Source organism: Camelus dromedarius, chromosome 12 (assembly GCF_036321535.1).
Source record: "Camelus dromedarius isolate mCamDro1 chromosome 12, mCamDro1.pat, whole genome shotgun sequence".
Taxonomy (NCBI): domain Eukaryota; kingdom Metazoa; phylum Chordata; class Mammalia; order Artiodactyla; family Camelidae; genus Camelus; species Camelus dromedarius.
The window spans coordinates 35,939,572-35,962,685 of record NC_087447.1 but is presented as its reverse complement, the minus strand read 5'-3'; the positions used below and the strand labels follow the sequence as shown (position 1 = coordinate 35,962,685).

General features: G+C 53.1%; 1 protein-coding gene across 3 annotated transcripts in view; it reads right to left on the bottom strand.

Moving 5' to 3' along the window:
- The window catches only part of ABCC8 (ATP binding cassette subfamily C member 8), a 73,766-nt gene continuing 50,652 nt past the window's right edge, over window positions 1-23,114 (bottom strand). For 2 of the 3 annotated variants that reach the window (XM_031459936.2, XM_031459939.2), the window contains exons 17-39: window positions 22,940-22,975; window positions 21,273-21,308; window positions 20,409-20,507; window positions 19,203-19,287; window positions 18,463-18,543; window positions 16,667-16,804; window positions 15,068-15,193; window positions 14,080-14,179; window positions 13,611-13,852; window positions 13,338-13,504; window positions 11,904-11,973; window positions 11,267-11,424; window positions 9,465-9,557; window positions 5,338-5,440; window positions 4,705-4,818; window positions 4,269-4,389; window positions 4,015-4,145; window positions 2,957-3,035; window positions 2,663-2,771; window positions 2,178-2,281; window positions 1,247-1,380; window positions 707-769; window positions 1-175 (exon numbers count right to left, since the gene is read on the bottom strand). In XM_031459936.2, the coding sequence (XP_031315796.1) occupies window positions 38-175; window positions 707-769; window positions 1,247-1,380; window positions 2,178-2,281; window positions 2,663-2,771; window positions 2,957-3,035; window positions 4,015-4,145; window positions 4,269-4,389; window positions 4,705-4,818; window positions 5,338-5,440; window positions 9,465-9,557; window positions 11,267-11,424; window positions 11,904-11,973; window positions 13,338-13,504; window positions 13,611-13,852; window positions 14,080-14,179; window positions 15,068-15,193; window positions 16,667-16,804; window positions 18,463-18,543; window positions 19,203-19,287; window positions 20,409-20,507; window positions 21,273-21,308; window positions 22,940-22,975 (2,527 nt within the window). In that variant the 3' untranslated portion in view covers window positions 1-37. The remainder of the gene's footprint in view (window positions 176-706; window positions 770-1,246; window positions 1,381-2,177; window positions 2,282-2,662; window positions 2,772-2,956; window positions 3,036-4,014; window positions 4,146-4,268; window positions 4,390-4,704; window positions 4,819-5,337; window positions 5,441-9,464; window positions 9,558-11,266; window positions 11,425-11,903; window positions 11,974-13,337; window positions 13,505-13,610; window positions 13,853-14,079; window positions 14,180-15,067; window positions 15,194-16,666; window positions 16,805-18,462; window positions 18,544-19,202; window positions 19,288-20,408; window positions 20,508-21,272; window positions 21,309-22,939; window positions 22,976-23,114) is intronic. The other variant, XM_064492537.1, reaches the window with a different exon arrangement.

The following is a 23,114-nucleotide window of genomic DNA, read 5'->3' as shown; positions in this document are numbered from 1 at the left end:
GGGAGGTGGGGCAGGGTGGGGCACTTGGGCGGGCAGGTCACTTGTCTGCATGGACAAAAGAGGCGAAGATGCTATCTTTCCGGCTGAGCAGCTTCTCTGGCTTGTCGAACTCAAGGATGGCACCGCGCTTGAGGACAATCACCAGGTCTGCACTCAGGATGGTGTGCACACGGTGCTGGGCAGGGCAGGGAGGGGCTGTCAGGGTGGTGGGGGAAGGGCGGGGGCAGCTGAGGGCATCCCTCCTGCAGCCTGTGGCCAGAACGCCTTATCTGTGGTGGCTGCCTTTTCCCCGGTGGCTGTGCCTCCAGCCTTCCCTCTGCTAATGCCACTCTCTCCCTCACCACGTCTCAGCTCTGCCCCCACCTCCAGGCTTCAAGATGAGGAGATCCTCCAACACCCCCCATCTCCCATTTCCTATGGAGAAGTAACTCTAGCCTAGTCCATAGGGCCTTTGGGACCGGGTGGACCTTGGAAAGCGGAGAAAGAGGAGAGGTCTGAGGGACGTGCAGGTGCAAACCCTCCTACACCCCAAATCCTGCAATGTAGGCTCCCAGCAAGCCCACCAGACTCCTTGCCCTGCACTGCCCCAGGGCTTTCTCTTAATTATCAGGTGTAGGTGAGCCAAGAGGCTGCCCACTGATGACAGCCCCAGGAGGCCAGCCCTCTCTCTGGGTGTCCCCCCGCACCCAACCAGTGGGCCCCTTACCGCGATGGTGACCACAGTGCGGTCTGCGAAGGCCGTCATCACCACCTTCTGGAGGATGTTTTCCTGCCAGGTGGGAGCAGTAGCTGTTGGCTCATCTGCCCAGAGGATGGGGTTTGGTCTGGCTTTGGGGATGTGGGGCCCAGGTTTGTGGCCCAGCTCTCATCTGATCCCAACCCTAGCCCTACCACCTCCCTCTGGCCCTAGTCCCCACAGGACCGACCAGGTTCCCAGCGTTCAGGGGCTTGGCTCAGCCTCTTGGGAGTTCAGCTGTGTGCAAATGTGTGTGTTGTGTGTCTGGGTATGCTGTGTTGTGGGAATGGTTGTGAAGTGTGTGGGTCCATTGTGTATATATTTGTTACGAACATGCCCTAAGACTAGCTGGATTGAGGGTCCCCCAGCCTTTCACCTTATTTTCACTCCAAATGACCCTTGATGTTAAAGGTGACTTGAGTTTCAGGACCGCTTTGTGCAAACTTCATCCTAACAGCCCCTGAAAACCCTCTCCAAAACCCCCACCCTACGGGTATGCCCAGTACTGACCGTGGCCATGTCGATGGAAGCCGTGGCTTCGTCCATAATGAAGATGCTGGTCTTCCTCACAAAGGCCCGGGCCAGGCAGAACAGCTGCCTCTGGCCCTGGCTGAAGTTCTCCCCTCCTTCCGTGATGATGGCATCTGTAAACAGCCCCAGGGAGGCAGAGCAGGCCTGAATTAATCCTGTGTCGTGAGTTTAGTGGATGGAGTGGCTTGTGGGTGTCAGGAAATGTGTGTACTGGGGCAAATATGTAGGTGTGTGCCGTGGGTGCAGGTGTGCACAAGGTTGCTGCACCTTATACAACAGGGGCCGTGTGCAGGAGTTACAAAGAAAAGAGCGCCCCCTGGAGTTATGCGCCGCTGTGGCCCCAGGCAGTTCTAGGAGGAGCATGAGAATGGAGTGTCTACGTTCTGGATGTGTGTGGGCCTTGAGGGGGTGATTTTCTGAAGCCAAGGCTTGGCCGGCCCCCACCACCCCGGCGGCTACAGCAGATACTACAAAGCTCTGCTGACTGCCAGGGTGGGGGCAAAGTCTTCCCAGTGGCCTTGATGAGTGACCCGGGCTTGTGATTTCCCCTTCAGTCCTCTCCTTCCTCAGGGCAGAACTGAGCAGGCAGGTGGATGGGGAGGGCAGGGCTGAATATATCATCATGGTATCTGGGACTTGCAAGCTCTATCTCACGTTGACCCTTACTGTCCCCGCTGTGCCCTGCAGGAGAGGCCAGATCCTGAACTGATGAGTTGTGTGATCTGGGACAAGTCACTTGACTTCTCTGAGCTCCTGTATGGTGAAAAGTAGAACTTAATGGTCCCTGAGGTCCTACTGGATCCTAGACTCTAAACTCTGGGCAAAGCCAAGACACAGGTGTGAGTTTTCCCTCCCTGGCCCTCACAGGCGCCCTTTAGTGCCCGAACAGTGTTCAGCCAGGAGTAGTTACCGAGGCCTCCGGGCAGCGCCTTCACCACCAGCTTCAGCTGGGCTATCTCCAGGGCCTCCCACAGCGTGCTGTCCGAGCACTTCTTCTCTGGGTCCAGGTTAAATCTGGAGGGTGACACAGAAAGCCCCTTTAGGGAGGGGAGCAGGAAGAGACGACCAGAGGCCGAGGCTGGTGAAGGGAGCAGTGAGTGGGAAATGACTGACTTGGGGTCCTGGCCGGAAGGGGGCAGCAAGGTGCTGGCATGGGTGGAGGGAAGCTTCCCAGGCCTGAGGGTTGGGGGAAGCTTACCAGCGTCTGCTTAGGCCCCATGGGAAAGAGAAAGGCATGAGAGGAAGCTCTGAAGCAGCAGCACCCGTTCTTACTGCCAGAGCTGGAGCAGGGCTGCTTGCCCAGGGAGGCTCCTGACCTCGCCCACCCCATCCTCTCTGTGCCCCAGATCCGGAGGAGCCGGGCTGGGGTGGGCCTCGCGGGGTGCTGGGGCTCACCGGATGGTGCCACTGAAGAGGACGGGGTCCTGCAGGATGATGGAGAGGCGCGAGCGCAGGGTGTGCAGCGGCAGTTTGGCGATGTCGATGCCATCAATGATGATGCGCCCTGCGTATGGACAGTGTCACAGGTGGGGCACCAAGGAGCGGGGAGATGGTGGTGCTGGGGACAGGGTCCGCCCGGGACTTGGGTCCTCATGATGATGCAGGTGAAGGCAGTGATTGCTGGGTTTCCTGAGACGTCTGATCATACCCAGGCATGGGTACATGAGGGGTACCTATCCTACAACTCACCTTCGAACATGTCTACCATGCGGAAGAAGGCGAGAGAGAAGGAGGACTTCCCACTGCCTGTGCGGCCACAGATCCCAATCTGGAAAGAGAGGGGCAGGCATGCTGTGGGGACCTGGGGTGGCCAGGAGCCTCTAATGCTGGCTCTGGGCTGTATAGGCATGGGAGGTCCCAGCAGCTCTTGTTGGCCTGGCTTTCTGAGCAGCTTCTCTTTAGCTAGGGCTGGACCTGCGGTTTGGGCTTGTTTCTGGTAGTGAGTCCAGATGGGGCTCCTACTTGCCTGGCTGGGTGTGGGCGTGGCTGTGCCTGGCACACATCTGTAGGGGAGCTGAGGTACTGGTGTCTATTGCTTGGGTGCGGCAAGAGGGCATGGGGGTGGCTGGGTGTGGTGTACAGGGATGTATCTGTGTGTCCCACCTTCAACTGGAGTCATCTCTGACCCCACTGCTTCCTGGCCCATGGGTACCAACAGAAATGACAATAAGGGACCGATACAGAAACAGAGATGCTGATGTAGAAGGATAAGAGAAGCAGGGACAGATGGGAGGAGCCAGAGGAAGGGACAGAGGTACATCTAAAGGTCAGAGATAGTGAGACAGCCAGCCACAGACAATGGCAAAGTGAGAGACAGAGAGGGAGAGTGGGGAGAGGGGCAGTGTCAGAGCAGAGGGGCAGTGAGGAGGGAATCACAGTCAGATGGGAGTGCCAGATAGGGGCTCCCTCCCCAGGACAAGGCAGCCTCACCCTCTTCCCCGAGGCCCCTGCTCTGAAGCTCAGGGGCCAGTGTCCTGGCAGAGCCTCCAACCATTTGCAGGGAAGGCCTGACCAAGCTCCTCTAAGCCAGGGGAGTCTAGGGTGTCTGTCTCCTTGGTGGGTGAGTGAAGGCAGCAGGAGGAGAAGGGGAGAGGGAAGGAGGGAGGGAGAGGAGGGCTAAGCCTCTTATTGTGAGGGGCCCTGGGCTGGGAGACTGGGGCGTCTGAATGGGCACAAGGCCTGGAGGGCCAGAGGGCCACGAGGTGACTGTGAGGCTGTCGAGCCCTATGCCCTCCCCACCCCTTTACCTTCTGTCCGGGGGAGATGAGGGCATTGACATGCTTTAGCACTGGCTTCAGGGAGCTGTCGTAGCGCACACTCAGGTTCTGGATCTGGATTTTCCCTTGGTCTGGCCAGTTCTTTGGGATCAGCGACGGTGCTAGGGGCCAGGCTGGGGGTCAGCTGCCAGGCGTGGGCCACAGCTGGTATCCAGGGGTGCCACCCTACCCCCGGGCCCCTCGTGTCCCCCTCAACCCAAACACCCCCACCCTGGGCCCCTTACCCAGCAGCCCCTCGTAGCGCTCCGCCTCAGTTTTCAGGAGCCCATGGATGCGTTTTACGGCCCCCAGCTGGATCTCCATGTCTGCCAGGTTCCTCACCATCCAATTGAGGTAGTTGGAGACCTGTGGGGAGTAGCCAGCCAAAGTCAGTGATCACTCAGTCCTATCCCTGGCCACCGGGATGGCCCTTCTTACAGCTGAGGATGCCTTCTGCGCCCACTGCTGGCTGTTCAGCGGTTTAGGGGTTACGATGAATGCGGCTCTTCACGCACGCACGCACCACCCTTCTGTAGCCCAGGCCCCGGGTGGAGGGGCAGGGACCTACAGTAAGCCCTCCTGCCCGCCTGGTCCCTGGGGTAAGGCCTGGGGGTGTCTCCGTCGGGAAGGTGCCCTGGCATTCCTTCTGACCCTTGCCCTGGCCCTCCTGCTGCCACTCACCATTAGGGCGTAGGTGAGGCCCAGGCCCACCAGGCCGGCGGAGAGCTCCCTGTGCAGGGAGTTGGAGATGGAGGTCACAGCTGCGATGAGGACCACACACGCACCAATGTACTCCTGCAGAGGGAGAGGAGCTGGCCTAGGCCCTCAGGGGTTGAAGCCACAGTGTCCCCCACCCACCTCACTCCCTTCAGGGCAGAGAGCAGCTCAGTTGAGACTCAACTCCAGCTCCAAAACACACGTACACATCGTCAGACACACAGAAGGCCTGTAAAGGCTGAGGCCCTAGGAGATAAAGTGTACCCACAGCTTCTACCCCCTCCCACTCCCAGCCCCCAGCCCCAACACGCATGCCTCACCAGTCATCCCACACATGTCATATGACCCACTAGCACATATCTCAGACTCACAAGCCCCCAGGCAGTAATACTGAGAAAAGGAAGCTCAGGTCAGACACAGGGAGGACCACCAGGGTTGGGAGAAGCAGGAGGGCTCGGCGCCCACCCCATGTGCACACACAGGCTGGTATCCATCCTCTCTTCCCATCCTCTGGTCCCTGGCTGACACTTGCTCCGGCTCCACAGCCCTGTCAGAAGCCCCTGTCCTGGGGCCCGGGGTAGGGGTGGGGGCACTTGCCATGCGGACTTCTAGCCACCTGTTGGCAGCCGTGAGGAAGAGGGAGGCGATGTTGTTGGAGTCAGTGTATTCAAGGAGCTTCTGCTGGAACCGGGCCTCGTACCTGCAGGGAGGTTGAGGAAGGTGAGGGGGGATAATTTTGGTCCACAGAACCCCCCAGACTCTCCTTACCTGCAAGGGGGTGGGGGCACCTAGACATCAGCAGCCCCCAGACATACCACCTCTGCCACTTTATACCTGCCATTCCTCCCTGGAATGCCTTCTCAGCTCCTTTCTACTTTTTCAATCCTGTCAAGAGGGCCATCTCCTTCAAACTTTTTTTTTCCTTCAAACTCTTGTTTTCACCCCAAGAACTGTTCTTCTCTGCAGGGCTCCCCCGTTACAATAAAGGGTGCCTCTACTCACCGGTTGCTGAGGCAGGAAACCCAGGAATCATCTGGATTCACATCCAGTCCCTCAGAAATTTCTCTTATTTCTACCTGCAAGATAGTTCTTGCCTCTGCCTGCCTCTCTCCAGCTTCCTGCCCAAGCAAACTCACCTGGACGATTGCATCGGCTTCCTTATAGGTCCAACTGCTACCTCCCTACAGACCACTCTCCACCCAGTAGCCAGCAGAATCTTTCTAAATCATAAATTACATCGTATCTCTCCCTGCTAAGACTGTGAATGGCTTTTAGGATAAAGAACCACCTGCTTGCCAGGAGCCTGTGTGAGCCAGATCCTGCCAACCCCACCAGACTCCTTCCATGCCACAAATTCCCTCGTTCACTGTGTGGCAGCCACAGAAATTACAAGAATGTAATTTAATTATTACTTTACTTGCCTTTATTCAGTATTGTGACAATACCAACTTTCTTCTCCCTGCCCCAGGGCCTTTGTACGTGCTATTCCCTCTGCCTGGAAGGCTTTCTCCTCTGCTCTTTCCAAGGCTAACGCCTCTCAACCTTCAGGTTTTACCTTAAATGGCACGTCCTCAGAGTGGCTTTTCCTGGTCTGTTGTTCTCCATCTCCAGTCTGTTTCATAATCTCTGCTCATGTATTAATTTCTCTAACTTTATTGTCCACTTCCCTCACTAGACTGTTAACTTCATGAGGATGGAGACCATGTCTGTTTTGTTCACCAATGCACCCCAAGCACCTGGCGCTGTCAATAACTATTTGTTGAGTGAATGAATAGAACCGTCCCTCTAAGGTAGAAGGGATCTCTCTGCACAAGGAACTCTGGAGGCTTTCTTGCCCTTGTGCCTTGTGCCCTTCACACATTCTCCCTTGTGTTTCTTTGTATAAATCTGCCTCTTTTCTCTGAACTGCTTGGGCTCCTGGTATCACTCTCTTTGGCCACCCCCTTAGAACTGGCTGGCTTAGGCCAGGCCAAGAGGAAAGGGCAGGTATACTGGTTTAATGATGAATGGAAGAATGAATGAAAGCCATCTCAGCATGGTCTTAGGGAAACAACTGAGGTGGACTCAGAGGGACTCAAGATGGGTCTTGTTGGGCATTTGTTTTTCACTCCTGGAAAGTGTTTGTTCTGCTTTGATTATTTCTGGGTGGAGGGCCTGTGTCTGAACCACATGTCTGAGGGGAGCAAAGTGAATCTCTGAGGTGTGAGAGGGTGTGACTGCCCAGCCACGGGCTGGATGTGTGTGTGGGGGTGATGTGTCTGAGGGGAGTGTGAAGCCATATGTCTGAGGGTTTGATTGAATAAGTGGGTGTTGAAAGTGTGTATGTGAGAGTGCATGTGTGAATGACGGAAGAGTCTGAGGGGTGTGTGACTGGCCTGAGGGGAGGGTGAGCAGGAGGGTGTGTGTGAAATGGGTGCTTCTGTGATGGGTGTGTGGCAGTGTGAGGAATGTGGAAAGAGGCCCAGCTTTGGGGCCACAAAGATGCAAGCTGGAGTCTGAGTATTATCAGGACCAAGACTCAGTTTTCTCATCAGTAAAATGGGATTAGTAATAGTTCCTACATGGACTGAAACAACTACTTAGTGTCAGGTACTCTTGAAACCTTTTTGGGGAAAAAGCAGGGCCTCCAGATAAAAAGAGAAGGGGAGACAGGGCTGGATTCCTAGCCTAGCACCAGCTTTTACTGTCTGTGTGACCTCGGGTTGGTACTCAGCCTCATTGTAGAACGTGGCTTCTCCTACCCATGTCATGAGGCTCTGGTGAGGATTAAACACAAGAATCTTCATTTAAGAGTATGAAAACGAATATGTGTGTGTGTGTGTGTGTGTGTGTGTGTGTGTGTGTGTGTGTGTGTGTGTGTGTGTGTTTAATCAGGACATTATGCTATACACTAGAAATTGACACATTTTAACTGACTTTACTTCAATTTAAAAAAATTTGCATTCATCACTGAGCACAGTGCCTGGCACGTGGGAAGTGTGCAACCAATAATTGCTAGTTAGTTCTCAACAGGGCCAGCTGCTGGGCAAAAGCCAATGAATTCAACATATCCAGGATGATTTTAAAAGGCCTTCATTCAAATTTAAAAATCATCCACTGTGTCAGTGCTGGGTGTGGGAGGCTTCCCGGGCAGCAGTTGCTCTGGCTGACCGCAGGCTTGGTCTGAGGCTAGTTGCAGGAGGCTGGCATCCACTCAGATACCCACTGAGGGGATCTGGCCCACTCTAGGAAAGTCACAATCTCTCTGCCCCAGGCCCAGCCCGAAGGCCTCTGGGGCACCAATTCTAAGAGGAGCATCACCAAAACTTACAGTAGAGGCTAGGCATGGGGGTGTTGAGGGGCCTGGAAGTTGAAGGACCTAGGGAAGTTCAGGCTTGAGAAGAGAATTAAGCTGGGAGGAAACCCTGGAGTCATGCCAGGATCCAGGGAGCTTCTATGGGGAAGACAGCACAGGATTGCATAGCAGCATGGGATGTCCAGGGAGCAGAGACATGGCAGAGCTCTGCTTCGCTTTGCTTTACTCAGACAAGACCCCAAAGAGGACCTCCCACCAGCCCTAGATGCCCCAGGGAGTGAACAGGGGCTGCGGTGTTGTTGCACCAGGGGCCTGGGCACCTCTCCCAGGGCTGCGGCTGGACCTTGGGGGTTGGAGGGAAGAGATGCAAGCCTCTTCGGACCCCCCTCAGCTGGTCCCTGAGCCCTACGGTCACTCCTGGACACAGGGCTGGTGTTTCATGGTTGCTGTCACGCTCTGCGCAGCTGTGCCATCCTAAAAATAACTGAGAATCACTCTCTGGGTGAGGCTTAGAGGCTAGAGCCCCAGTATCTGGGTCAGGGGTCTCTGGGCTGTCTGTCTGAAGGAGAGATGCCCCAATACATCAGAGACTGAGGTGGGGAGCAACAGCCCCCTCCACTCCCAAGACAGCCTCTGATGCTCCTGTCAAGCCCAACATCACAACGCAGAGTGGCAAGACGATGGCGGTGGCACTAAAGTTTTGGGGGAATTCCTCTAGCCTGGTGAACTCTCACCTACCCTTTGAGTCCTAGCGTTGATGACACCTCCTCTATGAAGCCTTCCATGACTGCCTCCCTTCTAAGCTCCCATAGCCTGTGTCCCCCTTTCTTTCAGAGTACTTGTCACATGCGTTTGTTCGGGCTTGCTCAAAGCCCGGACTGTAAATGCCTCTAGGGCAGGGGCTTATCTGATTTTCTTTGTCTTTTTAGTGCCTGACATGGGGCTTGGTGAACACTCAGTAAGTGTTTGTCAAATGAATGAGCAGGTTCAAGTCTGGGCTTTGTGGGACCTTACACAGAACCTTGATTTCCTTTTCTGAGAAATGGGAATAATCAAGCTTTCCACCTCAGAGTGCAGTGCAGAATGAATGAGATCTGTATGTAAAGTACTCAGCATAGTGTTTGGCTCACAATGAAAGACAGCCTCAGGGCTGGCCCATGTAAGGGTCTTTCTGCCACTGATATGTGAGGAATTGTCTTCGCCTTGCCTCTTTTCTGCCTTAGTTCACAGAGGCTCTGGGCTTGGCTCTAGGCTGAGAGTCTCCTTTCTGAATCACACAGCTGGAGCCCACTGGGCTTGACCCCTTGGGTGGACCGACCTTGGGGCCTGAGGAGGGATTGGGAGATGGTATCCTGGGCCTTCCTAAGTGGAACCCTGAGAATCTCATGACCTGTGAGCCTGGCTCCACGCCCCCCAGAGAGTCTGGTACCTGAAGGCCCGGATGGTAGTCAGGCCTTCCACAGTTTCAGCAAAGTGCGAGAGCAATGGGAGCTGGGTGGTGTCGTCCAGCTGCTGCAGGTCCCTGTGCGAGGGGAGCAGAGTGGAATGGTTAAGAGGGCAGCTCAGGGCTCAGCCTGGGTCTGAATCTGAGCTCCACCCTCCTGCTGCTGTGTGGACAAATGGCTTCACCTCTCTAGGCCTCAGTTTCTCACCTGTAAAGAAGGAAGACAAGGGTACCCTGAGGCCTGGATGAGATGATTTATGTAGATGCCCAAACAGAGCATGCTGGAATGGTTACTGTTATCCCGAGCATCATCCACCTCATGTCTGCATCCGTCCATTTGCTTTGCTGCACAGCCTCGCTCTGCAGCAAGGCTTGGCAGGCAGGGCCAGTTCCCTTTTCACAGGTTAGCAACCTGAACCTCAAGGCAACTAGTCAAAGACACAGGAAGACCAAACTCCAAGCTTTCAGTCCCCTCCATAATAACCATGTCAGGCTGTGGCACGTCACAGGCTAGCATCTAAAGAGCTCCTGGAGAGGGAAAGGCCAATGGTTTCCATGGCAACAGAATTGCTCCTGCTCCCCACAGCTGCCCTGTGACAAGCGTGGTAGTGCCCGGGAGGCCAGATTGGGATGCAGGAAGCAGCTTTTCCTGGACAAACCATCTCTAGGGCCAGAGTGGGTGCCAGGGGAACAGGGCAGTTTCTCTGGCAGAAGAAATGAACTTTGTAGAACAGCTTGTACAGTGTTTAAAAAGCGACTGTGATTTTGTGAGTATCAATGCACTATGTTCCTCATGTGTATCAGGGGATTTTGGATCATCCAGGCAAAAAGCCATTTAGACAAATCTTGATCCTTGTGGGCAAGGTAATTGTGGCCAAAATGTCTCTAAATTTAATCATTATTATTACTGCCAATCAGCATTTTCACTCATTTCTAACCAACTTTGCACACTTGGGAGACTGCTTAATCTTTCTGACCAGAACCCCTAGTAAGAAATACATTTTCTATCACATGCACCCACACACCCATACACAACCCAAAAAAGGGCTTCATGAAGCAAAGCCCACTGTTACTATGTGAATACAGTCTAATATTTTCTATTCCATTTCACTAAAAAAGTACTGGTTGTGATCTATGATATTGATTTCATGATCCACTGATAAGTTGTAATTGGCAGTTTGAGGAACACTGGCCTACAGGTTCTTTAAAATTGTCCCTACAAAAATTTGAATCTATGAGCTTAACAGAATTACTCCCAGAAAGAATTTCCTAGAGAACATTCTTAGAAAATTTTGAGTAGGAAACAGTCATGTGTGGCTCCAAGGCTCACAAGGGTGAATGTGATCAATGAGAACGGCTGTGAGAGACTCTCTCAAGTCAAGGCTTCCAGACACGCTCTGGACCCATGTGGGCTGGGAGGTCTGGTTGCCATAAGATCCCTCACATCAGGTGCCCTCTGACTTTATGCATCAGCGGTCAGCCTGGTCACTGGAATCATAAAACCCTCCTGGGAAGTATTTTGGCAAAATGAAAGAAGGGCACAGATGCGTGTATAGACCCTGATCTAGCAGTTCCATTCCTGAGTGTGTCACCCAAGGAAAGAGTCCAGATATTAACTGCGGTGTGCGTGTGTGCTGACAAATGGTTATGTTGGGATAGTGGAATATGAATATTTCTATTTTCCTTTTGGGGGGGAACATTCTACCTTGATGATTCTAATAAGAGTACAGAAGTGCCTATATTAAAGCATCTCCCAACCCTCACCCCCAGACAAGTGCTGCCATCACCTGGATGCCACCCGGAAGTACTTCTGGATGAAGTAGCACACCACAGCCAGGGGCAAGAGGGCCACGAGGAACACAGGTGTGACGTAGGAGATGACGGCCAGAGCTGAGAAGCAGAGCAGGGTGGAGCGGCTCAGACACTCCAGTGTGGATGGGATGTGCTGAGAGAAGGGACGGTGAGAAAAAGGTGAGTTCGGGTATTTGATTATCTTCAGTGTGTTACCTGCCGCCATGTTTTGCTCTATTCCTTTACTACAGGGGCATGTCTTATCCCTGAAGCTACACTGTAGGCTTCCTGAGATTTGGAATTAGGTCTTTCGTTTTTCATCATCTAGGATGATGGCAAATCAAGAACACAGGCTGAATCAACAGGAATATTCTCCACAAAATCAGTCACCTTGGTTAAGAATATGCTGGAGCCTTACTGTGAGCCTGGGTGGGTCTGGATAGAAGCTAAAGGGATGTGGTTTCTTTCAGCCTTATGATGAGGGTTTCCCAGGGGAGGCCACAGGCCCTGAAGCAGCATTGTAATCAGATCAGAGGCTACTGGGATCCTATCCTAAGGCTCTGACCCCCTCACCTGATCTGGGGAATCTTCCTCTCTCTCTGAACTGGGGAAATAAATCGCAGCCCTGTGTACCTGGTCGATGGTGTTACAATCAGATGAAAACCTGTTCAGGATGCTTCCAAGGGGTGTGGTCTCAAAAAACCTAGGAGGCAATCAGAGGAACAGTTACTCATTCGTTTATTATTTCCTTCCTGTTTATTGAAAGAAGATAGTTATTTCTTTTATTTCAGTGTCTCTGGAGTCATCCCCAGGTCTGGCTTTCCAGGGGCAGTAGTCTTGGCAGGTCTGTAGACATCTGGCCTGTGTCCCTGAGCATTCCTGCGGCTGATGAAAGGGGTGCCAGGCCTCCCCAACCTCTCTGACCCTCAAGCCCACGTGTGACACTGCCACCATTCTCAGCTGCTCTCTTGGCCTGACTCACTCAGCAGCTGTCCTCCCGGGGACATAGAGTTCTCTCTGGAAGGACAACCCTTCCGGGGGAACAGGGCCCTGGGGCAGCCTGTCGGCTGGCTGACCCTGCAAAGGGAACAGGGCCCTGGGGCAGCCTGTCGGCTGGCTGACCCTGCAAAGCCACTCTGCCTGTCAGCACTCTGGCAGTAACCCAGAACCTGCCCAACCCCAACCTGAGAATTTCAGAACTACAGATCTGGGACACAGAGAGGGTGAATAAATGTGGGGGCCGTGTTGGTGGGCCACAGAGCGCTCATGAGGCTGAAAAGTAGGAACAGGGGGAACAGGGCCCTGGGGCAGCCTGTCGGGAACAGGGCCCTGGGGGGAACAGGGGGAACAGGGCCCTGGGGCAGCCTGTCGGCTGGCTGACCCTGCAAAGCCACTCTGGCTGTCAGCACTCTGGCAGTGACCCAGAATCTGCCCAACCCCAACCTGAGAATTTCAGAACTACAGATCTGGGACACAGAGAGGGTGAATAAATGTGGGGACCGTGTTGGTGGGCCACAGAGTGCTCATGAGGCTGAAAAGTAAGGAGTGCAGTCAGATGGTGAGGTCTGGCCTTGATGAGGGGACAGATAACCTGTCTGACTGCTGTGTTTGTAAACTGAGTTGGCCAGCTAATTGGGCAGTGACAGCTGTAAACTTCTTTCACACCAAGCGGCCTTTGGGAGATCTACCCATCTCTTGATAGAAGATTAGAACAGTTACCCATGTCCCTGGGGTGAGAACCCACAGAATGGCTGAGGGAGGCGAGAGTTGAAGGGTGGGTGGTACCTGCCTAGAGAGGGGAAACTAACATTTCCCCTGCAGACACTCACTTTGAAGGGCTGTTGTGACAATTATACGAGCTAACCATATAAAATTCCTAGCACTGTGTCTGGCTGAGTAAATGCCCATTTCCTTCTGCTTTCTGCACCGAGGAGGGTACTTTTACCCACATCGTCTCCTTGAGTCACCCTCAGCAGCCTGTGACAGAGATTGTATTTTCCCATTTTATAGGTGGGAGACCTGAGGCCCAGAGAACAGTGACTTGCCCACAGCCGGCAGGGAGGGTACCTCATGGGAGCCAGGATGATCTGGTTCAGCAGGCTGCGGTGCAACCTCTTGGCCACCTTCAGCCCCGTCCACTCTACTGTGATGGACGTGACGAGGCACAGCACGATGCCCAGGCTGCAGAGCACCGTGAACACCATGGCGTAGACAGTCTGGTCGAGGGAGCACTCCTGGGCCAGGCAGAGAAGGAGGAGGGGTCCCGGGTCGGGGGTGGTCTATGCTCAGCCCTCTCCCTCCCTGCCTCTCCTGCCCCTTCCCTGGGGCTGTTGGCCACACCTGGCTGAGGGAGCAGTTCCTGGCCGTGGGGCTCAGGGTGAGGGCGCTGTCGGTCCACTTGGCCAGCCAGTAGTCGATGGCCACCAAGACCATGTGCTTGAGAAGCTGGGAGAAGACCAGCAGCGAGAGGAGCAGGATGCCGGCGGAGGACAGGTACTTGGCGCAGGCCCGCCACGGGATCTTGGCGCGCTGGTGTAGCACCGACGACAGGTTATCCTCCTCCTCACTCTCGGCCGCCTCCTCTGTAGGACACAAAACGCCCCTGTGGCTTCACATTGAACATCCCTCCAAGGGGAAATCAGAAGCTGTGTCATCCCCACTTACAGATGGGAAGACTGAGGCACATAGAGGGGAAGGGATCTCATCCCTTCTCACCCTATCTCACCACTCCCAGAGCCCCAAACCTTAGTCTCCTCATGGTTGATCAGACCTCAGGCCATGGTTTCACTCCCGGTCCCACTGTCCGTACCTTCCTCCTCTTCCTCATCCTGTAGGAGGCCATCTCTCGAGGACATGGCCCGGGGCAGGCCCTGGGGTGGGTCTGTGGTTTTTCTCTCCATGACAGTCTCCTGAAAGACAGATGGGGCCTGGCCAATGCCCTTGGGGCGAGCAGTGGGGAAAAGGAGGGTAGGAGGCAACCATCCTTGGTGATGACCTGTGTCAGTTTCCAGGTTGCCCCTGCCTGGGGGATGGTCCAGATGGACACGTTTGCCTGCCAGAATTTACTCCTTCCTCCTCATCAGCTACTAGACCCCAGTATCCCTGTGAAGACTACCTCTCCGTTATTCTTAGTCTCTGTGATTCAGGTGGGCTGGCTCCCAGGATGGGTCAGTCGTCACAGTCCACATCCCTGACCACAATGATTTGTTCAGAGGTGGGCACGTGACCAAATTGGACCAATAAGAGTTAGCCCTGGGACTTTTGCTAAACTATTGTGAAAGAGGCACTCTCTTTCTGGCAGAGTTATTGATCCGGGAGAATGGAAGTCTGAGATTGCCAATGGTCCTCACAGCTCCCATGAGAATGAAGCCAATGTGAGGGGAGCAGAGTCAAGGGATGGGGAGAAACAGATTCCTGATGACATTGTTTGACTACTTGGATCCAGCGCCACCTAAAGCTATGGCATCACTGGACTTTCTGGCTTTATGGGCCAATAAACCCTTAACTCTCCCTTTCTTCTTTGCTTAGCCAATTTGAGTTGATTATCTGAACTCTGTAACTAAATGGTATTTGACCATCTCAGGATATGGGGAAGGCATCCACCTGACTCTGCCTTGAGTAGCCAGCACAGGTACTGGCTCTCCTCTGGCAGGAGCAAGTTCAGGCCCAGCTACCACATCTGTCCTTTGTAGGGGGGCTTCTTGGGGCCAATGAAGCCAGGAAGGCCTTTATGAGTTCAGGTTTGAGCAGAAATGTCCCCTCAGGGGGTGGCCACCTGGCCCCCAGGATATACCCACCTTCTCCAGCTCTTGGTCCTGTCTGTTCATGAGGGTCTTCCAGTGCTCAAAGAGCTGGCACTCAGACCTCTGGAAGTCCTTGAGTGTGCCCTCTCTCTGGATGGTGCCATCCTTCATAGCAATGATCTGTAAAGGCAGAAGCAAACCCGGCGGGGGGCTGCCTTAGGAGGGGAGTGGAGGTCAAATGCCCACTTGATCGAGGGGTCTGAGATGGATGTACACAGTGCACACATCCCTCCCCTACCACAAATGGCCTCCAGCTGGCCCCCTGAAGTGAGCTGGTAGTGATAAACTACCCTCACCAGCACACTCCAGGATTTAAAGTCTGGTACCCCTGGGGAGTAATTCTCAGTGGTTGACCCGTGGTTGATGGGAGGGCTTGCAGAACAAATGAGTGCATCCTGGTCAAGCTGTCTGCTAATCCCCAAGGCCTCCAGCAGTGGCAGCTGTTTTCATACACTTAATGGGCCAATAGCACATTACCCGTAGCTCCTCCTCATGGCAGGTCTGATAGGTTCCACCAGTGTTTGGCAAAGCACCTGCTGGTCTATGTGTATGTGGCAGCACCTCTTTGATATCAATGAAACTTATTTTATTTGAAACAGTCAGTGTTTCATACTCACTTAGACTTGCCACTAATTCGGAAACCCACCCCTGTTCCTCTCACTCTCCCCCACCCCATGCTGGGGTTTAGGGCTGGATGCTCAGGAGTCCTTGTTCACTGATACCTCAAGGAACAAGGCACCCTTGTGTCTGCCTTCTTTGGACTAAGGATTGTCCTGAATTGTCTTGCCAGAGTCACCACAGAAACTCAGGCACAAACCTGCACCTGCTTTAATAGATTTTTTTTTAATCTGAAATTTTTTTTCTTTTTCATGGAGGAGAGGGGATCTTACCACATGTAGAAGGAAGATTTATTTGGGAGGAATTAGCAGGGCCGTTTAGCACAGGCCTGAAACTCAGGGAGGGCCTCAATCTTCAGAGGCAAATTTATGAGTCAGGCAAGACCCAGATTTCAAAAGTCACGTGATTTCCATCTTTAAAATTAAATGCTTCCCGTTTAGTTGAAAAGTAACTATTATTTACACGTTGAAGAGTAGGGAAGTTTGTTCACGTGGGGTTTCACAGAATTGCGTTCTACTGATACTACTGAAGTTTCTATTACTAGTGCTGTTGTTTGTTTCCATATTTTCCATTTGATCCTGACCTGAATCTGACTCACCAGTGGGCAGGAAGGTGACTCTCCCATCCAAATGGGCAGTCCCCAAGGCCGGGGGATGAGTCATCAAACTGGGCAGGAAACAGAGGCAGGAACTAAGTGTCTGCTTCTTTCTGAGACTGTTTGGTGCCAGCCTGTGTGCACCCACAGGGGCCCCAGGTCAGGATAGGGAACGTCTGCAGGTCTAGGTGATAGCAAACCCTTGGGCTATGCAGCTCTCCCCGATCCACCCAGCCTGCATGAAACCGTCCAGTGCTGATCTCTTCTGCTTTGTGGCCCTTAACAAGTGCTACTGAGACAACTGATTGACTCCTTTGAAGGTGTCTGACTGCCTCTCCCACCGCAGCCCTCCACAGCTCGACCCCCTTGTGGCCCCTCACCCAGTCTGCATGTGGCAGGTACTGTAGCTTGTGGGTCACTAGGACCACTGTCCTTTTATCATCTCGGAGCAGCTCAAGGATCCCGGCCTGCATCAGGTGGTCACTCAGATGCACATCCAGAGCTGAGAAAGGGTCATCCTAGGTAGAAGGGAGAAGGTAGGGACAAGTGTGGGAAGAGAGGGTAACAGTGAGTGTAAAAACCACCAGAGTTAGACCAGTTCCGATTAAGGGACTGACACCAGTTAGCCATGCAGGCTTCGACTACGCACCTAACCTCTCTGGGCCTCAGTTGCCTCGTCTCAAAATGGGACTATCAGTTATCACTCTCAAACAGATCTAATCACAAGTACTTCCTGACTCTTGAACCTCCCCATAGTCTATGAAATCTGAATTCCTTAGCACTCTAATCCAGGCCCTTTACAACCTGCTCCATCTTCCTTTCCAGCCTCACTTCTCATCCATCTTGTCCAAGCTCCCAGTTTCCAGGGAACTTGCTATTTCAAGCCTTTGCCCAAGCTGTTCCCTCTGCCTGGAGTGCTGATCTGCCTTTTGTCTGTCTTGTGAACTATCACTCATCCTTCAGCGCTTCACCTAAGCACTAGTGCTTCCTGTGTCCTTTCCTGACATCCATGTCTAGCCTCCTTCCTCTCTGTTCCAGTGATACCCTGCACAGAGTCAGTTCTGAGAGTCATTTGTCCACCTCTGACTGTGAGGCCTCCAAAAACTGAGAACCCCTGTGTCTGGTACAGAGTAGGAGCTTAAAGGTTTGCTGAGATAAACTAAGATATCCACTTTACGTCTCTCTAAAAAGGTTGTTTAAAGCTCACATGGGGTCATGAATGAGCTAGTACTTTGCAAAGTGCTGTGCACATGTCAGATGGTAACAAAGACTATGAACTTTATGCAGTGTGTTGACAGGGAGTGTTTATGTGTGTTGGTTTGGGGCAGGTGGAGAATAAAGCTAGGATCAAAGACCCGAGGTTCCTTCTTCTAAGTCTCTGTCCAAATGGCCTCCCTCTTTCCTTCTGTCTAACTGACTCACTCTTCAAGCCCCTCCTCCAGGAAGTCCTCCCTGATTACTCTAGCCCTCAGTTATCTTCCTGGACAAGGACCCTCATAGTCTGTGTCACACAGTTTGGCTTTTAACTGGGCTGTGGCTCTTGAGTGTGGGTGAGCTCTGTCTCGCTAATCAGACTCTAAACCTTTGAAGCCAAAGGCTGGGTTTTAGAATTCTTCAGTATCAACCAAGGCACCTCACCCAGAACCTGGCATGAAGTAGGGCAGGGATAGCTAATAAGTTTTATCTCATGTTTGATTTGATGGCTAGTGGTTACCTGGAGTACTGTGTTGAGAAGGATTCTGAGGCCAAGTTAAGTTTCCAGGGGAAAGAATGCTGTGATCAATTAGCAATATCTGCTCTGGGCATGAGATCAGAAGTGGCAGCACACATTCCATGTATTTGCCATTCTTACAGTTGGGCTAAATCAGTGTTGTTAGATTGGGGCTGTCCTACAGGGAGGCAGCCTGTAACTACTGCAGAACTCAGTGTGAAGTCCAAAGCAGTTATTTGCACCATCCTTGCCTCTGTTTCTCCTTCAGTAAGATGAGTAGGTAATACCTCCAGGGGAGAGGTTTGCTCCTGGAAAGGGAGGTTGTTGGATGATGGTGTGTGTGTGTGTGTGTGTGTGTGTGTGTGTGTGTGTGTGTGTGTGTTTGTCTGTCTGTCTGTGTAAGCAACAAGCCAGGGAGGCAGCCAGAGACAAGACCCTAAGGGAGGTACTGGCTGGTGCACTCACCAAGAAAACGACGTTGGTGTGCTGGTAGAGGGCTCGGGCCACACTGATTCGCTGGCGCTGACCACCAGACAGATTGATGCCCTGTCGCCAAAGGGAGGAAAGGTCATGGCTTCATAGCCCCTCAGGACAGACTGTCTTGGCCCCTACTCAACTGCCAGCTCTTTGGGAGGGAGGCCTGGCTCCATCCACCTCTTTGCCCCCTCCTCCCCTTGCAGAGAGGAGGAACTTGGACATGTTTACTGGATCCATTCAATCCCTAAGTCTTTGAAAAGTCATCATTGGAGGTGCTATCTGAGCAGTGAAAACCAGGACAGACAAACGGGGGACACAAATCATACACAAGGAAGACAGCCCTAGGAGAATCCTAAATTTGTCTAAGCTGATGGAGGAGGGGCCCCACCTGGAGAGGGAACAGGAAGAACAACCCTGAGCCCAGCACAGTGCAGGGGGAACTCTCAGTGCATTCTCGGGGCATGAATGGGGATGTCAAGTCATCTCTAGCCTGGGAAAGTGCTAAGCTGACCTCTGCACCAACCAAGACTGAAAACTGGTCAAGGACAGTCCTCAGCCCAGGACTCAAGGAGATCATTTTAATCCCACTGTGGGCAGCTCTTTAGCCTTCCCTCCTCTCATTTCTCAGTTACCTGCTCTCCCTGAGAAGGATCTCAGGGTGTGGTAATGGTGATGGGTGAGAAGCAGGGCCTCAGCTTTGAGAAAACACCCTGGAGGCTGCTACTAACCCGTTCCCCAATCTGGGTTTGGTCTCCATGGGGCAGGATGTCGATGTCTGGCTGAAGGGAACAGGCTTCGATGACCATCTTGTACCTGCAGTGGGGCAGGGCGGGGACATAGCTGATCAGCCTGGCCAGAGGTGGGCCTGAGCATTTGCAGAGGGTCATTACCCTCTGGGCAGCTGTGCCCAGGATGCGAAATGGTTTTAATGGGCCTCCTGATGGGTGCAAGCAAACACCACATGCGCTTCAAAAGAGCTGAGGGCAGCACCTCACACCATCTTAGAGCAAGTTAAATATTTGAAGGATGAAATTGGATGGGAGCAAACATATCACATAAGTGACAAGAGAGGGCCCAGGGCTCCTGTGAGGTGGGAAAAGCAACAGCCAGAGCCCATGCTTGGGGCACTGCCAGCAAAAATCACTGCTGGTTGGTTTAGGCAATAATGATGATGGCTGGTCAAATATTTGCCCAGCCTGCTCCTCCTCTACTTCCCTGGTCAGCTCTCAGCATGGGCAGGTGCCAGCCAGGGTGCATGGAGGCATCAGAGTGTCTTGGTGATGTGCACTTGTGTATTAGGTAGCCTTGGATTTGAAACCAATTTCTGTCGCCTACTGGCCTTGGGCAAGTTACCTAACCTTTGTGAGCCTTGATTTCCTCACCTGTGAAATGGGGATAATGACAGCACCTGCTTCCTGGGATTGATGTGAGCATGAGAGGAAACCATGCACACAAAGAGCATCTGGAAAGAGCTCCATCTTCAGTATCAACCAAGGCACCTCACCAAGAACTTGGCATGTTCTGGGTTAGCTTAATGGTCATTATCACTGGAAAGTGCTTTGTGCACCTGCTACGGAGCTGGGGGTAGGAAATCACAAGAATGGAGACTCGTGCAAAGCTGGGGAGCCTTCCTGCCAGCCTCAAGAGAAAGCAGCAGGGCTCCTGCACACCAACCCCCAAACCCGGCTCCTTGCCCTCTCAACCACAGGAGTTGGACTGCCCTGATGCCCAGGCACATCTGGACCATTTCAGGATGGACCATATGGAACAGGCTGGGATCCAGATACGACGGCTGGAGAGCAGGAGGACTGGGTGTGGGAGGTGGATGGAGGGGCAGGCAGTTGGCTAGGCTTGGGGGTTGGGGTGGGCAGCTAATGCTGCCCAAGACCAATTTCTCCCCTCCCTCGACCTGCCTCCCTCCAAGAGGCTTTTACCTTTGTTTGTTGAATGGACCCTCAAAGATGATGTTCTCCTCCACCGTGGCATTTAGCAGCCACGGTTTCTGAGATGCATAGGCCACAGGACCTCTCTTCCTGGAAAAAGCAGAACAGGAGTAGGGGAAGCATTCTCAGGAGCTCATTGTCAGAGGCGGATGTCAAGCTGATGGCTTAAACTGGGACAAAGGGGTGGGGGCAGCGCTGAGATGATGAGGTGTAGTTGGCAGATATCTGCTTCGTGTGACCCCTGGTAGCCTCTCCTTCCCTGAGAGCCTGAGACAGGGCCTGAGACAGGCTTGGCTGCTGAGTCTTAGCTGACTGGGGGATATGGGACCTCCTCCTCTCCCTGCTCAGCACCCTTCTCTGCTGGGCACCCTCCCTGCCCCACCCCTGCTGTCTGTTCCCCTTCCTAAGTCTCTACCCAGAGCCTGACCAAACTAAGTAAACACTGGGACCCTGATTTCCTCCTTCTTAGCATAGCCCTCAAACCACTCAACTTCTATGTTAGCAGGTAACTCTCCAAAAGGAGCTCTTAAAAAAAGAAAAAAATGATTCCAAAGAAACCACATGTAGTGTGATGTGGTTTTTAAAGACTGAAAAAAAAAAAACAAAAACAAAAAACCGGAAAGAAAAGGAAAAAATGACTATCAGATAAAGACAATCTGCTGTGAAGGGAGGAGCAGCGTGCTGCATGGAAGCAGTGGCGGCCTCCAAGCCACCCCCTGAAGCGCAGAGCCCTCCCTGGCCTCCTCTGCAGCTGGTCTGGACCTGGGGGCTGCCTTCCAAAGCTCCGTGGCTCCCTCAGCCTGAAACCCCTTCTGAGTGGGTGCCCTGGAGGGTGGTGCTCCCAGGACCCAGTACCTGATGTCCGTGTCGGCCGCCATCTCCCGCTCTGGGCTGCAGCAGGGGAGGAAAGACGCACCTTCAGGTTCGTATTAGTAGACTGAGTTCTCTACAGACATTTTGAGCTTCCCTCAAATCCAGTGTGAGTGCCTTTACAGTCCCTGTGACCAAGTCTGCAGCCACAACTGCTGCATGTCATCTTGGGGGAGCCTCCACTTCCTGAATACATGTTGGGGGTGATATGTGAGGAGGGCCTCTGGGGACCCAGTTATGTTACAAGGGAGAAGGTGGGGGGAGGGCAGGCACCACTGGTGTAGCCTCATGGTGGGGCGGCTTCCCAAGTCAGAGGAGTATGAGGCCCAAAACGTGGCTCCTCAGAGCCAGCCTCTGCATCAGCAATAAGATGCACTGGCGGAGGTCTCAAGCTGACACAGTGCACAACCAGTGGGGGCCGGGGGCGTGCTGACCACAGCCAGGCCAGGCTGGGCAGGCGGCCGCAGCTGCCTGTAGTTTTGGGGTTGGAACCTTCAGCCTATGGTACTGGGAGTGGTACCTAGAGAGCCCAGAAGGGCTCCAGGCGTGATCTGCAGCCCCATGTGGCCCTGGCAGAAGCCCGGGGGATCTGCTGGGAGGTACAGTCAGCTGCAGTGTCCACGGGGCCTGGACTGACCCCAGCTGCTCCAGTGCCAAATATTCTGTCCTGTTGTTGTGATGTCATCCACGAATTCATACTTGTCACATACCAGGAGGTCTGATTTTTGGCTCCAGAACTATGGTCACCATGGCTAGAGAGGCTGGGCTTGTCATCACACCCTGGCACTTGGCAACAAGGTGGAAGAAAGGGCAGGGAAAATATGGGCAAGTGAAACCTGTGTGGTGCTGGGGAGTGAAGGCCAGAAGCTTAAACGTATTTACAGGGTTGAGGCAACCTTCCCAGTCCTGACTTCCCACCACCTTCAGTGTGTTTCAGATGTTCGTGGGAGAGGTGGGATTAGGGAGGGTTTTGAGGGCCTCAGCATCATTACTCTATTTCACTTGGATGTTTTAGACAACCAGAACATAAAGCACACAGAACACAGCAACAGGACTGAATTTTCTGTCTGGCCTGGGGGATACCCACCTCCTCTCCTTATAACTATCTTTCTCAACTTTTCTTTCATGATCACCCACTAAGGCCATTTTAGACATTTGTTTTTTCTAGTTTTCCTCTCCTCGCCACATTTCTTTTCCAGTTCAGTGTTTTTAAAAGTTATATTCACAAGGTTGTGCAACCATCACTACTATCTAATTCCAGGACATTTTCATCTCCCTCAAAAGAAACCCCGTATCCATTAGCAGCCAGTCCCTTCCTCCCTTCCCACCACCTGTAGCAACCACTGATCTACTTTCCGACTCTGTCCACCATGAAATTTTAATGCCACAGATCTACTGTATATCTGTTTATTACTATGGCCTTTGGAGGGCCACAAAGCGTTATAATGTCTAAGTTTTTTCTCTTCCGAAGAATCAGATTTTGCTCTCATTGAGAACGCATGCCTTACTTGTTATAAGGTCTCAGCAAGGGGCTATACACCCTGGAATCCATGCTCAGTACTCCTTTCCATGCCCCGACCCCTGCCCCCTGCCCCCTGCCCGGATGCCCCCCTTTACTGGGGCCCACTTCCAACCCAGTTCCAAGGCTGTACCTGGGGTCCTCTCCCGTCTCGCTGTCAGGAAGGCTGCTGGGGCACAAATGGGAAAAAACAACACGGGTTACTTCTTACTCCATTGCCTTTCTCTCCACCACACTGGCCTTTGGGGAGAAGCAACCCCCCCAATCTCCACCCTGCCCACCATCCCCAGTGTCCCCAGCTGGCTTCC